The sequence below is a fragment of the Manacus candei genome, unplaced genomic scaffold, assembly GCF_025592945.1.
Source record: "Manacus candei isolate 608988 ecotype Guabito, Panama unplaced genomic scaffold, ASM2559294v1 h1tg000065l, whole genome shotgun sequence".
In the NCBI taxonomy this organism is placed as follows: Eukaryota; Metazoa; Chordata; class Aves; order Passeriformes; family Pipridae; genus Manacus; species Manacus candei.
Window position 1 is genome coordinate 1,049,686 of NW_026138113.1, and position 18,749 is coordinate 1,068,434.

The 18,749-nt window shown below is 46.8% G+C and overlaps 1 protein-coding gene across 9 annotated transcripts in view; it reads left to right on the forward strand.

Moving 5' to 3' along the window:
* The window catches only part of ZC3H18 (zinc finger CCCH-type containing 18), a 46,708-nt gene that overhangs the window by 7,377 nt on the left and 20,582 nt on the right, over positions 1 to 18,749 (forward strand). For 5 of the 9 annotated variants that reach the window (XM_051805715.1, XM_051805718.1, XM_051805724.1 and 2 more), the window contains 7 exons: positions 2,851 to 2,935; positions 4,758 to 4,906; positions 5,360 to 5,452; positions 5,988 to 6,145; positions 7,560 to 7,592; positions 9,087 to 9,213; positions 11,026 to 11,324. In XM_051805715.1, coding sequence (XP_051661675.1) covers positions 2,851 to 2,935; positions 4,758 to 4,906; positions 5,360 to 5,452; positions 5,988 to 6,145; positions 7,560 to 7,592; positions 9,087 to 9,213; positions 11,026 to 11,324 — 944 coding nt within the window. The remainder of the gene's footprint in view (positions 1 to 2,850; positions 2,936 to 4,757; positions 4,907 to 5,359; positions 5,453 to 5,987; positions 6,146 to 7,559; positions 7,593 to 9,086; positions 9,214 to 11,025; positions 11,325 to 18,749) is intronic. The other 4 variants (XM_051805719.1, XM_051805720.1, XM_051805722.1 and 1 more) reach the window with 3 other exon arrangements.

Sequence of the window (18,749 nt, forward strand, 5' to 3'; positions counted from 1 at the left end):
TGGGCTCCTGGTCTGAAATTCAGTCTGAATAGTGGGAGTGCAAAAGGAAGTTGCTGGTCCAGAGCACCTGGCTGGCTCTCCATTCCAAAATTGGACCTGCACAGCTGGACTAAATTGTGGGAATATCCTGGATACAGGCAGGAAAGCACTGGAGTTAGGTGGGGTCACTGGTGGGGCTTCTCAACTGAAGAGAGTAGATGGTGTGTCCTTCAGACCCTATTCCTGTACATCCGACCTGGCCACATGCTTGGGAAGCTCATGGAGCCTCACTGGAGAGACCCTTCTCCCTCTTTATTGAAGAATCATATTTGGGGTGTTTTTTACTCTTAATGGTGCTTTGACAAGTTTAGTTGCTTTAAAAAATATTGGAATTTTCGTTCATTGTGCCCATTCTGGCAGGCGATTTTGTTAAACATGTGCTTTCCAGAGGTTTTTTTGTGTTTCTGATTGAGTTAGAAGGAATTTCGGTGCGTTGTGGGGTAAAAAAAAAAATTTCTGGAGTCCTGAGTCCGTGGTTGCTCCTTGATTAAAATATGAATGCTGTCCTTTAGAGTCCAGGGCATTCCTGGGAGCGCCGTCCTTACAAAGCACAAGATGAATCTGTACCCTGGTTTTCATACATTAACTCATAACAGCATTCCCAGCTGCCTGATTCCAAGGAGACCTCACAGAAATAAATACTTCCCCTTTTGTTCAAGACTTCACACAGTTCTTTTGAAAGCAGCAGAGTGGAGCTGGTTATTCCATTCATGGATCACTGAATGCCATGCCCAGCTTTGGGGATCTCTGCATTTTATTCTGCTTTCAGACTCCTGGTGTGGAGGGAGGGGAATATTAATGCAAATTTTAATTGGAATATAAGTGTGGGCTTTTAAATCCATTGCTGTTCAGGAGAGCTCTCCCTGTTTGGCCCTCAGGAATGCAGCAGGAGAAGCTGTTAACCCGCCTCTCTGTCGATCCTTCGTTTATCTACAGCCAGGTGATGGGTTTTTCCTCCTTTCCAGCTGCTAAATTTATCAAAGTAGGGAATTTTCCTCATCTCTTCCACACAGAAAACTGCTGTCGCTGGGATTGCCAGGCACAGGCAAGGCCTGTCCAGATTCTCCCTCTCCAGATGTGTTTCAAGTGCTGGAAACAGAGAAATGGAAGCAGTGGGAGGGAAGATCTGGGTGTCTTTTATCCTAAAAACGTGATTTCCTTTCCTGATAATTTCTGGCAGCTCTCTGGTCATTTATACCTTTGCCTTCTGCATCACCAACTCCTTTTGGCTTTCCAGGTGCAACCTAATAAAACCGGGAAAGGTTGTTTTTTTCCTTGGAGAACAAAGGCAAAGGCTGGTGCTTTAAAGTTCCAGTAACTTCTAGAGGTGTTTTGTTATTTCACACTCATTCCCTGCGGTTCTTAATCTTGGAGCAACCTCCAGCTCCCAGAATTTCTTCCTGGGGCTGCTGTGCCTGGGGATGACGCAGAGTTTTGTTTGAGCTGGTTCACAACTCCTGTGTGGAGCTGAGGAGTGGAAGGGAAGGTGTCAAGTATGTGCTGGAGAGGACTGGAAAAATATGTGTGACTTATCCTGAAAGGCTTTTGTGCAAAATTGACACTGGAGAGGGACTTTGAACAAGGGTATGGAGTGATAGAACAAGAGGGAATGGCTTTAACTGAAAGAAGAGAGATTTATATTAGATTTTAGGAAGGAATCCTTCCCTGTGAGGGTGGTGAGGCCCTGGCACAGGTTGCCCAGAGAAGCTGTGGCTGCCCCATCCCTGAAGTGTCCCAGGCCAGGTTGAATGGGCTTGGAGCAACCTGGGATAGTGAAAGGTGTGCCTGCCCATGGCAAGGGGTGGAATGGGATGAGCTTTAAGTTCCCTTCATCTCAAACCATTCCATGATTCTGGGATTGTCACTCAGTGTTATGGGGAAGCATCTTAATTTTATAATTAATTTATTGTAACAACAGTTATCCTTCAGAATTTGGGGTATAGATGGATGTCTGAACTGAGTTACTGCCTAAATGAAGGAATACTTCTCTGTACTTAAAATCAATGACCAGAAGGAACTGGTGTGAGCTAAACAGGGATGGCAGGTGTGCTGAGTGGGGACACTTCAGTTTAAAGGCTCTGAAGGATTCTGGGAAGGAAAGGTGACAAAATTTAGCTTATTTCACCCAAAAAAGTAGGAAACTGCCTCTAACTGCGGTGGATTTGCTGTCAGCTCAAAGCACCCAGCAAGGCCTGGCCAGTTGAGGTGGAAGATCTTGATCCACATGTGTTTTTGAGCCTTTAATATATCAGATAAAATGATGCAGCTTAAAATCTTGATCTGTGGTGCAGCCTCAGGAGGCCTGAAGGCCTCTGCTCCAGACAGCCAGTGACAAGACAAGGGGAAATAGCCTCAAGCTGTGCCAGGGGAGGTTCAGGTTGGACATGAGGAAGAATTTCTTCATGGAAGGGGTGGTCAGGCATTGGTAGGGGCTGCCCAGGGAGGTGGTGAAGTCCCCATCCCTGGAAGTGTCCAAGGAAGGCCTGGACGTGGCACTCAGTGCTCTGGGCTGGGTGACAAGGTGGGAGTCAGTCACAGGTTGGACTCGATGATCCTGCAGATCTTTTCCAGCCTGGATAATCCTGCGATTCTCTGGTGTTACCTTTAAAACACCAAAAGTATTGCATTTCCCTGTTTTAGCATCAGGTCCTGAAGGTGCTTCCGGGGATTTGTTGTAACTTTGTATTGTTTTTCTCTTGTATCTTTGCTCCAGGGTGTGTTTTCAGTGACTGATATTTGACCATATTGTGAAATGTCAAGTCGCTGCAGAAAATGCACCACGTGAAATGTCAGCTTGTCTGTCTGTTCCAGGACGATGACTTGGAGGAAGGAGAAGTTAAAGACCCCAATGACAGAAAAGTGAGGCCACGTCCCACCTGCCGGTTTTTCATGAAAGGTAATGACACTGGTGGTGGGAGAGAACCAAAGGGGCTGGAATTTGTCTTGTTTGGGGTTTGTTCACCAGTTAAGCTGTGATAAATTCTGCCCCAGGCGTCCTCAGTGTCACCTTCCTGTTCCTTGGTGGCCAGTGCTGAATTTACATAGAGCCACCACTATGCAAAAAGGGCTTTGCACGGAGTGTGGTGAGCCTGGAAGAAGCAAATAAAGGAAAACTTGCTGGTGTTTTTGGAATAGAACAAAGGTGGTGGCTGCCCCATCCCTGGAAGTGCCCAAGGCCAGATTGGACGGGGCTTGGAGCATCCTCGTCTAGTGGAAGGTGTCCCTGCCCATGGTAGGGGGAAGGAACGAGGTGGGCTTTAAGGTCTTTCCAAACCAAACCATTACATGATCCTATTTTTTTGTAATTTCTCTTAACAGGACATTCCCTAAAGTTTGTGCAACTGTGTGGCAGCTGTCTTAGACTATCCTGCCTTTTTTTTAGTATAGACATGAGGTTTTATAAAACTTTTCTTATTTAAACTGATTATACCTCTCACTTCCTTCACATTATCTCAGTGTTTGCTCATCTATTTGCTTTTATTTACAATCTCCCTTGAGACAATTCATGAAAATCTGAAATGAAAAGAAGGGTGGAGCCCCGGGTGGAGTCTCCGTTCCTTGCGTCAGTGGCCTGTGCAATGTGGGGGTTTCCAGAGCCGTGGCCATCAGATATCCCACACTGGCTTCCTGGATGTCCTCCGGTGGCAAAAGTGGTGCCTGTGCCGAGACACAGGCGTGTTGGTGTTGCTGGTGGAACTGGGAAGTTCCTGGGCAGGGAGAGCTGTTTGTTCATGATGCTTTAACGTGACACACACCTCATGGAGCCTGGAATATTTGCCAGGGTCAAAGTTCAGGCTGCAGGATCTGCCCCAGTTGTTGTGCTTTGATTTGGCATTGGGTCAGGGAATGTTGCTCCTGCTCACCCCTGAAGGCAAGGCTGTCACTGGAAGGGCAGGTGCTGCTCACGTGGGGATGGGAAGGCATTGGGAATTTTGTCTGTGCTGTGGCTATGGCCTGAGTAGCTTGCAGAGCTTTATGCGTTGCCACCTTGACATAGGTGGCAGAGCCCCGTGGCAGGTAAAGTATCTCAGCCCCTACACTTCAGTCTCAGGCACTGCCAGAGGGCAGTGGGATACTGGGAAGGAATTCTTCCCTGTGAGGGTGGTGAGGCCCTGGCACAGGTTGCCCAGAGAAGCTGTGGCTGCCCCATCCCTGAAGTGTCCCAGGCCAGGTTGGACAGGGCTTGTGGGAGGTGTCCCTGCCCATGGCAGGGGGTGGGAATGATATCCCTTTAAGATCCCTTCCAACCCAAATCATTCCATGATTCTACTGCCTGCCTCTCCAGAGAGCTGTTTATTTGGGATGGACTCTGGTGCTTTCTTTGCCCTAGGGTTTTCTGTATCAGGTAAAGCTCCTAATTGGAAGTGTTTGCCGTTAACAAGACTCGAGGAGCTCATAAGCTCATTTCTGCATTTAATTAATGTTGTATGTCCATCCATCCCTCCCTTCTCCCCACCATAATAAGGCTCTTGTACATTCATCCATCTGTGTCTGGATTTATTTGTCCTCTCTGGGAAAGGTGGGGGGTGATGAGTGTTTTTCCACGTGTGTGAAAACAGGTAAATCTTGACAAAGTTGGAGAGAAGAAAAGTCAGATCTCTCAAACAACACTGTTCCTTGATGGATTTTAAATGGTTGGTGGGTTTTTTAATGGCTGTGGGGCTGAACAGATACTGGCTGACAGAAAACAGGGATCTAACAGCATTGTGTTCCCACAGGTCACTGTACCTGGGGCATGAACTGTCGCTTTATTCACCCCGGGGTGAATGACAAAGGAAACTACTCCTTGATCTCCAAGCCTGAGCCCTTCTCCCCCAACGGAGCCCCTCCCATCGGCCCTCACCCTCTGATGCCAGCCAACCCTTGGGTATGGACTTCTTTTAATGGATTTATGGCTTCTGTACCACCTGCCCCATCCCTGGAGCTGTTCAAGGCTGGGTTGGACGGGGCTTGGAGCAACCCAATCTAGTAGAAGGTGTCTCTTCCATGGTGAGGGGTAGAACAAGATGAACTTTAAGGTTCCTTCCAACCCAAACCATTCCATGATTCTGTGACTTTTCTCTTACTCTAAGAGAAGTGAAGATTTTTTTTGAGCTAATACTTAAGCAAAATTCAATCCATAATTGGATATGTGATCTTTAAAAGGTGGTCTTGGAGTTGCTTATAGAGAGGAATAATTTTCCATGTGTTTCCCAGCTATGTCCTGCTGAGGAATCTCTGGAGTATCTAGAGATACTCTGAGGTAACTTTACAAAGCTTAAGTTTGCTACTTAAAACTAACTCAAGTTCTGTGTCCTTCCTCTCCTCACTTTTCTGACAGGGAGGGCCAGTGGTTGATGAAATCTTACCTCCACCTCCTCCAGACCCTCCAACAGAAAGTGCCTGGGAGAGAGGACTCCGGCACGCTAAAGAGGTAAATGTTTTCCTCAGGGAGCTGCTGACTGTCTCCAAAATCCACTGGCCTGTTTGGGAACATGGTGCTGGAAGAGTTCTTTTTGGAGGATGAGTGTCTTCCTCTTTCACTTCTCCTTTCTCCTTTTGCCTTTTAATCTCTTAATTATGTTTTGTTGTATATCATACTTGTTAGACAGCCAGGAGGAACCAATATCCAGGTTTGGGGTTTTTTGTATTTAAAGAATATAGGGAATTTGTGGCCTTGAAGTCAAGCCCTTGACAAAGTAAAGCTTTAAGCTTATTCAGTTTCCCTCACTTGTGTATCTGTTTCTCTGTGTGTCTGATCACTGCAGAAATGGGCTCAGCAGGGGTGAAACTTCTATTTCCTGCTGTTCTGAGCTGATGGAATAGTGAATTACACTTTCTACATCAAGAAAAGTCCAGTGTCCTGCACTTTCTGAGGCTTAGGGAGAAGAAGGTGCTTTAGTTGAAGGGAAGGTGAAGGATTTTTAATGTTGCGATTCTCTCTTTACACTGTTTTTATGTTATGACAGGTATTAAAAAAAGCAACTATGAGAAAGGAACAGGAGCCTGACTTTGAGGAGAAGAGATTCACTGTGACTATTGGAGAAGACGAGCGGGAGTTTGACAAGGAAAACGAGTTTTTCCGCGACTGGAATTATCGCATCACCAGAGACGTCCGAGATCCCGCGTAAGGCTCAGTCTTGGGTTTGCTTCATGGAATAGATGGGTGGGAAATGCAGTGGAGTAAGGCAGTGTTTGGTTAACGTGTTCCTCCAAGTTGGAGGAATGCTGACCTCAAAAACTGGGAGTAGCTTCCATAAAGCAGGATGGACAGAGGTTAAAAACGTGAGCTGCCTCCGCTCGCTCCAGTTCAACCCCACCTTCCCTCCCCAGTGGTCTTTAAACCTTCCTGCCTTCAGTCTCTTGGCATTCTGCTTCCTCATGGACACTGTCCAGTTGTGCTCTGCCTACCTCACACCAGTGCATTCTTCTGGCTGATTTTCCTCATTTTTCTCTTGTCCCAACCATGAGAATTTTAAGATATTAAAACTGAGGCTGCAAAGTTGGAGCGTGTTCAGTGTCCAAGGGCTGCAAGCAGTGGTTGGATCCAGCTGGGGGTTTCTCTGAAGGCCACTGGTGCAGCAACTGGTCTGATGGGTTTTTTAAAGAGGTAAAACTTAAAATGTTGGAGACTCAGTTCTGGGAAACTTGCTTGGTAGTTCTTAAGCCAAGAAAAGGAATGGGAAGAGAATTTTTGAGAGAGAGGCTTGTATTCTGCAGGAATGCAGTTGAATCTGTCTTTCCTTGCTCATGCATCCTCTGTTCTTCCTACATGGACAGATAATGGAAATATTTCCACTCACAGAGTGCTTGCAAGGCTTAGTTCTATTTTAGTGTGAAAGAATTGCAATAAAACTCTGGAAAGGAGTAAGGAGTAGGTTTCGTTCCATATTCTTTGATTTGCTGTAGAGTGGAATTCCTTTCCCTGATTTAAAGAAAAACCTCAGTTCTACAGCCTGAAACAAAATAATTTTAAAAATTAGTATTTTCCTGGGTTGAAATAGCTCTTGGTTTTCTGCTCCTCTGAGAAGGCTTTGAGTGGCACCTGGGGTTTATCCCCAGTGCTCTGGGGGTTGTTCATAAATCATCTTTATTTTTATGACTGTCTGTGGAAACCACCATCAGCATCTGGGCCTCACTGATGTAGGAATTGTTGTTTTAAGCACAGGACTGGGTTTCGTATAGTAAAAAAAAAATACATTGCATGTAGCCAGTGTTAAACATAAGTCATCAAACAACTGGAATTCGTGAAAATTCAAGGATGTATAAGCAGACTGTGGCATCAAAATACCTTCATTGTGTGTAAAGGCAAAAGTTATGAAGCTGCTGCTGCTGCAAACTCTAGAAAATTGTGATTTTTCTCAGACACACAATTTATTGCACAGTTTGACATCTTGCAGCAAACTAAGCACTGGAGGTGCAGCTGGGATGTGGAGAAATACTCAGCTGGGATATGGATAAATGCTTTCAGGAATGTCTTGTGACATATGGAGTTGTCTAAATAGTTCATGAATCCCTTTTTCTTTTTTGAATAACTATAGGGAGGTGGACATCAAAGAAAACATTAACTATGGGTAAGCAGGTCTCTGATTCCAGTACTGTTGCAACTGTAAGAAAAAATTCCTTTTCCTTTTTCCATTGCACTTGTTAAAACTTCCGAGGCCACAGAACTCTGTCCCAGCTGTGCTGGGCAGGTTGTTGACTGAATGGATGGATTGGATTATTTTTGGGGTGATACCAATTATTTTCAAAGGATTTAAGCATTGAATTACCTAAACACACAGCAGTGATCCTTTTTAAATTAATAAACTCCACAAATATTATAGGAGGGGAAATTTGGGCTTGAGGCCGTGTTAAAAAGTAGGGTTTCCTTCTTGACGTGGCTTGAGATTTTTTGTATCTCTTTGAACACCTGATGTCACTGAACCCAGACCATTTTCTGGTTGGCATCAGGAGTCTGTTGCTGAGTTAAGCATCCATAGTCAAGATTCTCTGGTTGTCTTTCCCTTGGCTTTTTGCTTCAGTCAAAAATTTTAAACCACTTTAAAGCACTGAAAGAAATTACCGGTACCTCTTGACTCACAGGGCAGCACTTACATCTTAGCCTGGTTTAGGTTATTTGGCACATTTTAAAATGCAAAAAAGAGCCTTTTTTTCCTTTGACTTATAAATCAGTCTTGTTATGGATAATCTGGAATTTGGGAGCACTTGCTTTATAGTCTTAGCTCTGCCACTAACTCCTCTGTGGCCCTGGAAGTTTCTTGTTCCCTGTACCCACTTGCCCATCTTTAGTGATATTTACACTCCAGGTGGTTGGATGTTGTTGAGTTTGGGAATTAAAAACATCAAATAATGTTAGTAAAAATCAACTGGAGGAAACAGATTTAAGGAGGGTGGGTTTTAAATCCTTTTCCTCCATGAAAGTTATAAATTTGACGGTTGAGCAGCGTGTGCCACATGCTCACCATCCACTGGTTTGCTGGAGGGCCAGCACCTGATTCCTGCTGGAGAAGTGGTTGCCTTCATTCCATGGAGTAATTCCAGATGTAGGGACAGTGTTGCTGCCCTGCCCTGAAACTCCACTTCTCCTGGTGGAAGGCTCAGCACAGCTCATGTCCTGTACTGGTGGCACTGGGATACACCCATCACCCCGGTGGCAGGGAATTAGGAGATCATACCTTCTGCTCCTGAGGGTGCTTGGGATTAGCTGTAGGTGCATGGACAGAAAACCCAGCTCTCAATCAATGAGGCAAAACACGTCCTGTTCCCTTTGCAGACATTGGAAGTGGCTATAAAAAGCAGTTTCTGTGTTTTTCCCACATTGATTTGAAGGCTGAATTTGGTTCTTTTTTTGGTGTTTATCAAGAAAGGTTTGTGCTTTTCTCTGATAAGCTTCACTTAAAAAAGACTGTCTGGTTGGGATGTGTAGAAAATAAACCTCTGTATGGTTGTGCTCCGTTGAACGTGTTTTTTCTTGTCACAGTGACTAAGACCTGACCTAGAATTCGTAGTGTTTATGGTGACAAGGTGACATTTCCCTCTCTAACATTCCCTGTTTTTCATTGTAGGCTTGATCCCTATTCAGATCCCTATTATGACTATGAAATAGAACGGTTCTGGCGTGGTGGGCAGTATGAGAATTTCAGGGTTCAGTACACAGACCCAGATCCATACCGTAACTACCGAGTAAGTAAGGTAACTCCCCTTCCCACGCTTTTCCTTCCAACTCTCTTCCAGGTTCTTCTGCTCCTTGTCATGTTTCCAGTGCAGTGCTTGAAACAGGACTTTTCAGGATGCTTAATCTTGCAAGTAGTTAAATCTTGACTTAATTACAGCACAGAGCACACTGTAAGGGAAGGGATGGGAGGATGTTCTGTTCCAGCATCATGAAGGCAAAAACAAAGCTCCAGGCTTGGGAATGAGTGGCTGGAAAGTTACCTGGTGGAAAAGGACCTGGAGGTGCTGGTTGACAGCAGCTAAACATGAGCCCAGGTGACCCAGAAGGCTAATGGCATCTGGGCTGTACCAGCCAGTGTGGCTACAGGACCAGGGCGGTGATTGTCCCTCTGTGCTGGGCACTGGTGAGGCCACACCTGGAATTCTGGGATCAGTTTTGGCCCCTCAGGACAAGACAAACATTGAGAGGCTGAAGCTCAATGAAGGGCAGCAGAGCTGGGGAGGGGTCTGGAGCACCAGGAGAAGCTGGGGGGGCTCAGCCCGGAGAAGAGGAGGCTCCGGGGGGACCTTCTCGCTCTCTGACAGGAGGGTGGAGCCAGGTGGGCGTCGGGCTTTGCTACCAGGGAACAAGGGACAGGATGAGAGGAAATGGCCTCAGGTTGCATCAGTGGAGGGTTAGATTGGATAACAGGGAAAATTTTTTTCATGGAAAAGGTTGTCCAGCCCTGGCACAGACTGCCCAGGGCGCTGGTGGTGTCCCCATCCCTGGAAGTGTTCAGAAGCCGTGTGGATGTGGCACTTGGGGCCATGGTTAGTGGTGACGATGGTGCTGGTGCTGGATTGATGGTTGGACTTGATGATCTTAAAGGTCTTTTACAACCTTAGCAATTCCATGTCTGAGATGAGAAGGTGGTTCTTCCTCATGCACACTGGCTGCCCTTCAGTGCACCAGGCAGTTGTCAGTGCTTGCAGCCATTCTTGGACATTTTCGAGAGGGAGGGAGTTTCCAGGAAATAACCTGGCTGAGGAACAGTTTGCTTGTTAATTCTTGGGAATGATGGAAAGGATAAGATTTGGGCAGGTGTGCTCTGTGTACCCACGGAGGCCCTGGCATGACTGTTCACTGCTGGTGGAGCTGCATGTTGGGGATTGAGTCAACGAAGCACCAACCAGGTGCTAAAATTCCAGGTGCTGTTGGTTGGTGTTCCACCAGGAGTAGAACTCAATGAAAACAAGACTCTTGAACCCCTTTCTGTCCTCTTTGTTTTGCCCTCATGCAGACTTTGTGCCTCTAGAGTAGGGGCCAAAATAATCAGTCCTGCCCAGTGGGTAATTTGTCAGTGGTTTTCATCAAATCATTTAAAAACTGATTTTCCTTTTGCAATAAAACCTTGTTCTTTTGCAGAAACAGGGGCTGATTCTCACTGTGGTCACACATGATGCACCACCAATTATTTTCGTAGTGCTCGTTTGTAAAGTTAATTAGCTTGTTATAAAAATGATTAGCAATAAAAGACTTGTAAAGATCAATACCTTTATTTAATAAGCTTAATAAACCAAATTAATTTGACCGTTGCCTTTGAAAATGCCAACTGTGATGGATATGATGTGGTGTTATGTTTATGTCCAGGTTCTGCCTGCTCAGCAAGCTCCAGATTATTGATCTCCAGGTTCTTTGTATCCAGATTATTGATCTCCAGATTATTCATCCCAGTCTTTTACTCTGACATGGGAGGGTGGATGTAGTTCCTTGCAGTCCAGATTTACTGCCTGCTTTGTTGGGAGATGTTTCCACAGCATCATGATGATTTCTCTCTTGTTTCTTTAAAGGAAAGAGAGCGAGAACGGGAAAGGGAAAGAGAGAACAGACAACGGGAAAGGGAGCGGGAGAGGGAGCGAGAGCGGGAACGGGAGCGGCGCCAGCGGGAACGAGAGCGGGAACGGGAGCGGGAGCGCGACAAGGAGCGGCAGCGGCGGAAAGAAGAGTGGGAACGGGAGAGAGAGCGAGTGAAGAGGGATGAGAAGGACAGACAGCACAGGGACCGGGACAGAGACCGAGACCGGGACAGGGACCGGGAGCGGGACAAGGACAAGGACAAACCAAAGCCCCGGTCCCCGCTGCTACCAAGGTAAGTGTCTGCTGGGATTGGGATTTGGAGTTTGAGGTGATGTTGGAGCTGATACCAGTGAAGATCCTTGTTTGAAACTCCTGAGTAAAGTAGTTACTTGAACCTTGTGGCCACTAAGTGGAGCTAAAACATCAGTGAGAGCTGAGTGCGCATAACAAGACTCTGAGAGGAGGGTGTCTGTCCACTGGAATGTGGGTATGGAGATGGTCGGCTCATCCCTCTTCTCTTGAGCCTGGAAGAGGTTTTGGGAGGCTGGAGAAGGTTTTGGGAGGCTGAGGGATTCCTGCAGATTGTGGTGACTCCCTTTGAGTCCTTGACAAATGTTTGTGACAAGAACCAGGGCTGGGCTGGGAGTCTATGGGTAGCAAAAGTGTCTGGAGATTTATTAAGTGCAACTCCAAAAAGAAAAGGTGAAGGGACTGTGTGCCTCAAAATGAGTCTGTGCTCAGTGGAATCGCAGTGTGGAGTCGGGTTTATTATCTCTGACTGCCCATTTATTCTGGAAGTCCTGTTTCTGTCCTGTGTGAAAGAGAAAATGGAACCAGATAGACTGAAAGTCCAGGAACGTGATTCCTATTTTCTTTCTCTGGCAATTGTCTAAGTACTTGTGTATATGGAGTATTTATTTGTGAAGCACTGTATAGCTATCCCAGCTGAATGTGGAACCTGTCTGGTGGGACGTTCTAATTTCATGTCTTTTAGTTCAGAATCATGGAAAAGTGTCAAATTTCTTGCTCAGGGACATTTTGAACAGCACTCGGAGCCTGGTCTAGTGGAAGGTGTCTCTGCCCATGGCATGGGATGATCTTCAAGGTCCTCCCCAACCCAAACCATTCCATGATTCTATGACCTGCAGGAAAACTGGTCAGCAGTTTCTTGGGAAGACTGGCAGGTGGAGTCTTCCAACAGCATGTCGAGGAACATGTGGACACACAAATGTTGGAGCAAAAGGGGTGCAGGGAAGCTGTTTCCCAAGACATATTGGAGCTTGTCCTTCTGGCTGATGTCTGTGTTGTTTCTCTGCACTGGAGGAAGGTGTGAAACATGATGAGCATGAGGAAGAGTTTGTTCTAATGAAGAGCAAGGCTAAGAACGCCAGGAATGAGGTGCCACATGGGATTGTGTGGTTTCACAATTTAGTCTTGAAAATCTGACCTGGAAGTTTTATTTGCATCACTAGAAGGAAAGCTGATTTTTAACCCTGACTCTCATTTCCAAGAGGAAGTTACAGTTCCAGAACAGTTTGAAGGTATCTTTGGTGCAGTAGCAGTGCCAGAGCAGTTATAGGAATCCATTTAATTACATGCTACGTTTAATTACAATCTTCACTTACAACCACGATTTGTGCACCTTAATTACCACATTGACTGTTGGATTGTGCTCTCCTTGGGGTGGTGATGGGGCAGATCTTGCTGTCCAGAGCCATGTGATGGAGATGATGTCAATGAAAGTGACATCAGCTGGTTGGCAGCTCAAGGTATGAGTCACGAACAGTCACCGTGACCATGACCGGGATCGCTGCGCCCAAGGCTGAGCCTGCCAGTTGCTCTTTCCCTTGGCACTCATGGAGTCACAGGGCAGGGCTTTGTGTGGGAGAGCTTGGGCTCTTAGTGCTACTACCCAAGAGATGCTGGGTAGGAGCACTGGCTGTGCTCACCAACATTGGATCCATCTCACTCCATGAAACCATCTGTGTGAGCCCAGAGATGGAATTTACAGTGTTCATGATGTGTTTTGGGGATACAGGTCCCCTGTTTCCCTCTGTGACACAAGGGAGCTGTAGATGCCTCTTGGCTCTCCAAAACAGGCTCCTTAAATGAGTCTTGGTAATTTAAAAATAGTCTTTGGTACGCCTCTTTCCTTTTTTTTTTTTGCTTTAAGTCTGCTTAGGAGAGGGATTTTTCAAAGGGCGTGGAGTGACAGGAAGAAGGAATGCAGGGTTAGATGGGATATTGGAAAGAAATGGTTCTGTGGGAGGGTGGTGAGGCCCTGGCACAGGTTGCCCAGAGAAGCTGTAGCTACCCCATCCCTGGAAGTGTCCCAGGCCAGGTTGGACGGGGCTTGAAGCAACCTGGGATAGTGGAAGGTGTCCCTGCCCATAGCAGGGGGTTGGAGCGAGATAATCTTTAACATCTCTTCCAACCCAAACCATTCCATGATTCTGTTCTTTCCAGAAGCAGATCATAGGGAATCTACTGCTGGAAGTGCCTCAGCCTTGCCCTGTAACACAGGCACTGGTGACTGTAGGGCCGGGCAGAGAGACAGCAAGCAGAGCTTTTTCCTGACTTCATTTGTGCAGGGCTGGTGAAAAGAAGCTCTTGGAATGTTTGGGTCGAATGAGGAGTTAGTTCTGAGCAGAAAGCTTTAAAATCTCCCCAAAAATCTTTGGTCAGCACCTACACACAGTGTCTCCTCTCAGGGGAGAGTGGAATTAATGGGAGTACTTACCAACTAACCCCAAAACCCCTGTGTTAATGAAGGCAGCTGTCCAAGTTCTCTTAATCCTAGAATCATGGAATCCCAGACTGGTTTGGGTTGGAAAGAACCTTAAAGCCCATCTCATTCCACCCCCTTTGATGGGACTTCAGTTCTCGTGGTTGACAACCATGTCAACGTGACCACTTCCTCCAGCACTGCGGGTGTGTGGATGTCTGTGGAGAAATCTACACAAGTTTAGGAAAAGCTTTTGAACAAAGTGAAAGCATAATTCCACCTTCTCCCTTGGGGTAAAACACATCCCTCCCCCAGCACTTATATTTCTCCAGGAACCTCCATCAAGCTCGTGGTGTGACCTGGCTCTGGGCTGTGCCACTGTGTCCCACGTAAGCTTTTTTGACAGGCTCCCAACTTCCTCATGGCAGTGCAGTGGTTCAAGCCATCTCACCTTTTCTCCAGATCCCTCCATGCCTTTCTCCGGAGGGGCAGGTTTGGGATTAAACAGCTCCCAAGTTTGTTTAACGTGTGAAACGCCTGTGATTGCTCTGTGCTTCCTGGGAAGCAGGATGCACAGTGGTGCCATAGTACTCACCTCTGGGGCTATTTATAGTCTCTGGGCTTTCCCTAATTGCTGGATCCCAGCTTTTGGCAAGTCCAGCCTTTCCAGGCGTCACAGAGGTGGCTCAGGCTGCAGCTGCCCGTTAACATTCCTGCCACTTCAAGAGCCCACGCAGCCCTGCTCCGCACTCATTAATGAGCTGGGAGGCTGGAAAACTGCTCCACAGAGGTTGGAAAACTAGTCCAAAGAGGTTGAAAAACTCCTCCACAGAGGTTGTGTAACCAGCAAGGAGCTTTGCCAAAGGCAGAGCTGAGGATGTCAGTAATTACGGGTAGATGCCGGTTGGTCTGTTAGGGTAGGAGCTCCCTGGGGTAGAGGCTGGAGGAAGGAACAAACCATGACCTACAGAATGGAAGGGGTGAGAGAAAACTCAAACAGCAAATAGCCAGGAACATGGAAACAAATTCCCTTTCCATTCATTGAAAGCAGGAAGGTTTTATCTATCTCTAAACAACAGCAGAGTCTAAGGCTGATAACATGGAGAAGCCAGAGGATTTCCTGGCATTGCTGGGGATGAGGAGGGTCAGAATTTAACAAAGATGGACTGGTGGACTCGGGGACAAGAGTTGCTTCTTGAACCTTTGAGAAGAGGCTCCAGTGGGATTGTCACATGTGGATTGGCCTTTTTGGAAAGAATTGCAAAAATTACCTTCCAGTACTGGAAGGGAGCTCACAAGAAAGACAGAGAGGGACTTTCTGCAGGAGGAGCATGGAGTGACAGGATAAGGGGGAATGACTTCAAACTAGAAGAGAGTAGGTTTAGATTGGATATTAGGAAGGAATTCTTCCTGTGAGGGTGGGGAGGCCCTGGCACAGGTTGCCCAGAGAAGCTGTGGCTGCCCCATCCCTGGAAGTGTCCAAGGCCAGGTTGGATGGGGCTTGGAGCAACCTGGTGTAGTGGAAGGTGTCCCTGCCCATGGCAGGGGGTGGAACAAGATGAGCTTTAAGGTCCTTTCCAAGCCAAACCATTCCATGATTCTGTGAATGTGCATTTTCTGCTTTATGCTTTTGGATTGGTTATTTTTTTCCCCAAGATGAGCACTTCAAGAAGCTTATAGTCTGAGGTTGCTATGCCAGTAAAACTGTTCCTCCTCCTCTCTCCTCAGGCATCAAACACTTAAACAAGCCAGGACACTTTATGATCAATTAGAGGGATAACTTGGCTGTCTGTCCTCCTGCTCCCCATCTCCAGAACGAGTTCTAATGCCTCAGGCTGGACCTGATTTTTGCTGAGTGCAAAATTCCTTCTTTCCCTCTCTCTGTTGCCAGTGGAGTTCCATGTTGAGCAAAGCATTTCATGGATAAAAAATGAAATATGTTCTCTGAAGAAACTTAGAGCGGTGCAAGATGTTCTGACCCTTTGCTGGGAGCAAAGGCTCTACACAGCGAAATAATTCATTTTAATCCTTCTGTTGTTGCCATAGGCCTTTGTCCCACTGGCATCCAAGTGAATCTGGTTGTTCCAGGAGCACATGAAGCAACAGTGTTGTGGGACCTGTTGGTGGTTGTATTCCCAAAGCACTGAGGGACATTGAGGAGTTCATTCCCAAGGGGCAGATACTGAGCTCTCCTCTCCTGTGACCAGTGACAGGACCCGAGGGAACGGCTGGAGCTGTGTCAGGGCAGGTTTAAGGTGGATATTAGGAAAAGGTTCTTCCCCTAGAGAGTGGTCGGGCACTGGACAAGGTCTCCAGGGCAGTTGTCACCAAGGAACGACTGGCCATGGCACTCAGTGCTCTGGGCTGGGTGACAAGGTGGGAATCGGTCGCAGGTGGGACTCAGTGGTCTGGGAGGTCTTTTCCAACCTCAGTGATTCTGTGATTCTCCAAATTTGGTCAAGGCCCATGACTGAATATGGATATGGACCCCAAATTCCATGGAACACCAGTGCCAGGTAGGATGAGGAGGGGGAGGAGGCTGTTGTCCTCAGAGGTGTTCTGAGGAGATGACAGCAGCTCTGAAGCTGCCAGAAGGAGCAGTGTCCCAACGACCTATCCTCTGATTATCGCACACACAACACTTTTGGGGAAGGAAGTTCCTAAAATCCTGTTAATGGAGAGCACTTAGGCAGCCACTAAAAATAAAAATAACCCCTGCGAATGGGAACACAGAAAACTGAAAGCAAAGTCAGAAAGGGCAAATCATAAATCCTTGAAAAACTCTTCCAGCAAGGAGCGTTTCTTCCCAGCTTCTGTTGAGGTGTCACCTGGATTGTGAGGTGCTGCAGATCCCAGGATGAAAGGGTACGTGATCCTGTGGCCACGCTCACCCTTGTGTTGTTTTTCCAAGCTGGTTCAAGTTGACTTTGTTAATCTTTGGGCTGAGCACATTAATGAGCAGGATAACCCAGAGTCTGAAATCAATGAGTGGAGGTTATCCAGGGCTTGCAAACCAGAAAGTGTTGGAATGAGGTTGATTAGATAAAGGAGTGGCAAAAAGAAGGGAATGCAAATGGAGTGATTCATGGCTGTGTGTGTGTGGATCACAAACCAACTGAACTCATTTTTTTTGAAGAATCTCTAATTCTGAGTGTTCCTGGGTCGTCGTCTTTTCCCACAGCTTTTGGTTGTCTTTCCCTGCAGCGAGCTGGATCTGTTCCCTATTTTTTTGACTTAGAGGCTCTGTGTGAAAGCATCTTTGTCTCAAATACAGCTTGGTTGTTTTGGTGGGTTTAATAGTGGCACCTCATCCCACTACCTAAAGATGGTGTGGGAGGATGGTGGATTTTGGTTTCTCTTAGTTTTCCCTGAGGGAATGTTGGCTTTTCTTAAAAGAAATCCTTAGTTCTTCCTTGTTTGTCCTGCCACAGGAGGAAGAGCAGGTAGGACAGTTCCCATTTGTTCTGCAGGAACAAATGTGTGCTCTTCCTGGGTTTGAGTTGGGCATTGCTAAGCCCCTGGAATGCTCTGATTTAGTCTCATATCCATGAGAAGTCATGAAGAAGGGAAAATCAGCCTCCATGAGGAGGCTCTGCATCTTCTCTGGGTGACTTCTTGGAGTGCAGTGACTTAAGGGAAGCAAATGGCCTTGGGCTCTTGGGGTTCCCAGGCTGAAATAAGGTTTATCTGCTCCAGCTGGAGCTGCACCTCTACTCCTGCACATTCCAGGTGTTCCACACAGCATTGCCCAGAGGAAGATTTCCCTTCTCCCCACGGACAGAACATGCCCTGTGCCGCTCTGAGGTTCTTCAGGCTCACAGTCCAGTGGCCTGCTGTGATAAACATGATAATAACTTGTTTACATCCCTGTTTTTTCTGGTGCAGCTTCCAGCTGGAGCAATGGAACCTGGTTAGACGGCTTTGCTTTCATTTCTGCTCCCAGTTCTTTTGGGAAGTTAATGATAAGAACAGCTCTGCTCTGGAAACAGGCTGGGAGAGCTGGGAGTGTTCAGCCTGGGGAAGAGAAAGCTCCAGGGAGACCTTAGAACCTCTTCCAGTGCCTAAAGAGGCTCCAAGAGAGCTGGAGGGGGACTTTGGACAAGGGCCTGGAGGGACAGGACAAGGGGGAATGGCTTCACACTGCCAGAGTGGCAGAGTTAGATGGGATATTGGGAAGGAATTCTTCCCTGTGAAGGGGGTGAGGCCCTGGCACAGGTTGTCCAGAGAAACAGTGGCTGCCCCATCCCTGGAAGTGTCCAAGGTCAGGTTGGACAGGGCTTGGAGTCACTTGGTCTGGGGGAAGGTGTCCCTGCCCATGGCAGGGGATGGAATTGGAACTGGATGATCTTCTAGGTCTCTTCCAACCCAAACCATGCCATGATTCTATGATAATATAATCTCTCCATGAACCAAACCAAACTTTTCCAAGTTCTCCACAAAACATCTTGCAGACTGGAGTTTCTGTTAGTCCTTGTGACTCTTGAGGTGCTGCTTCTGCTCCCACAGGAAAAGACAAAGGATTTCGTAACAGTAAATCGAGATGAAGGGCATCGAGTGACTCAGATGTGGATCTCAAGGAATGTGTTTTTCTTTGGCATTTCAGAGCTGGAGTTCCTGGGAGATCTCCCACACTGGATTTTTATTAAAACATGGCAAAGTCTGGGGCAGGATCTCTGGACAGGATCTCTGCCTCTCTCATTTAGAGAAGGCTCTTGAGGCATCAAATGCTCAGCCCTTAGGGTAGATCACATCTCTGATAGGTTTATCTCCTTGCTGTGATGATTTCATCCTGGAGGTTCAGATGGTATCTCCACTCTTTAATTTCCAAGCCTCTCCCCATCGGGCTTTGAAGAAATTCTTCCTTTTTTTTTTTTCTTTTTTTTTTGAGCAACTGATAACTCAGCTTCAGATGGAAACAGCTTGAGAAAATCTTATTCTTTGCTAATATTTCACCAAGATCAACAAGGACCAGCTCCAAGGTCCAGTGTTTGT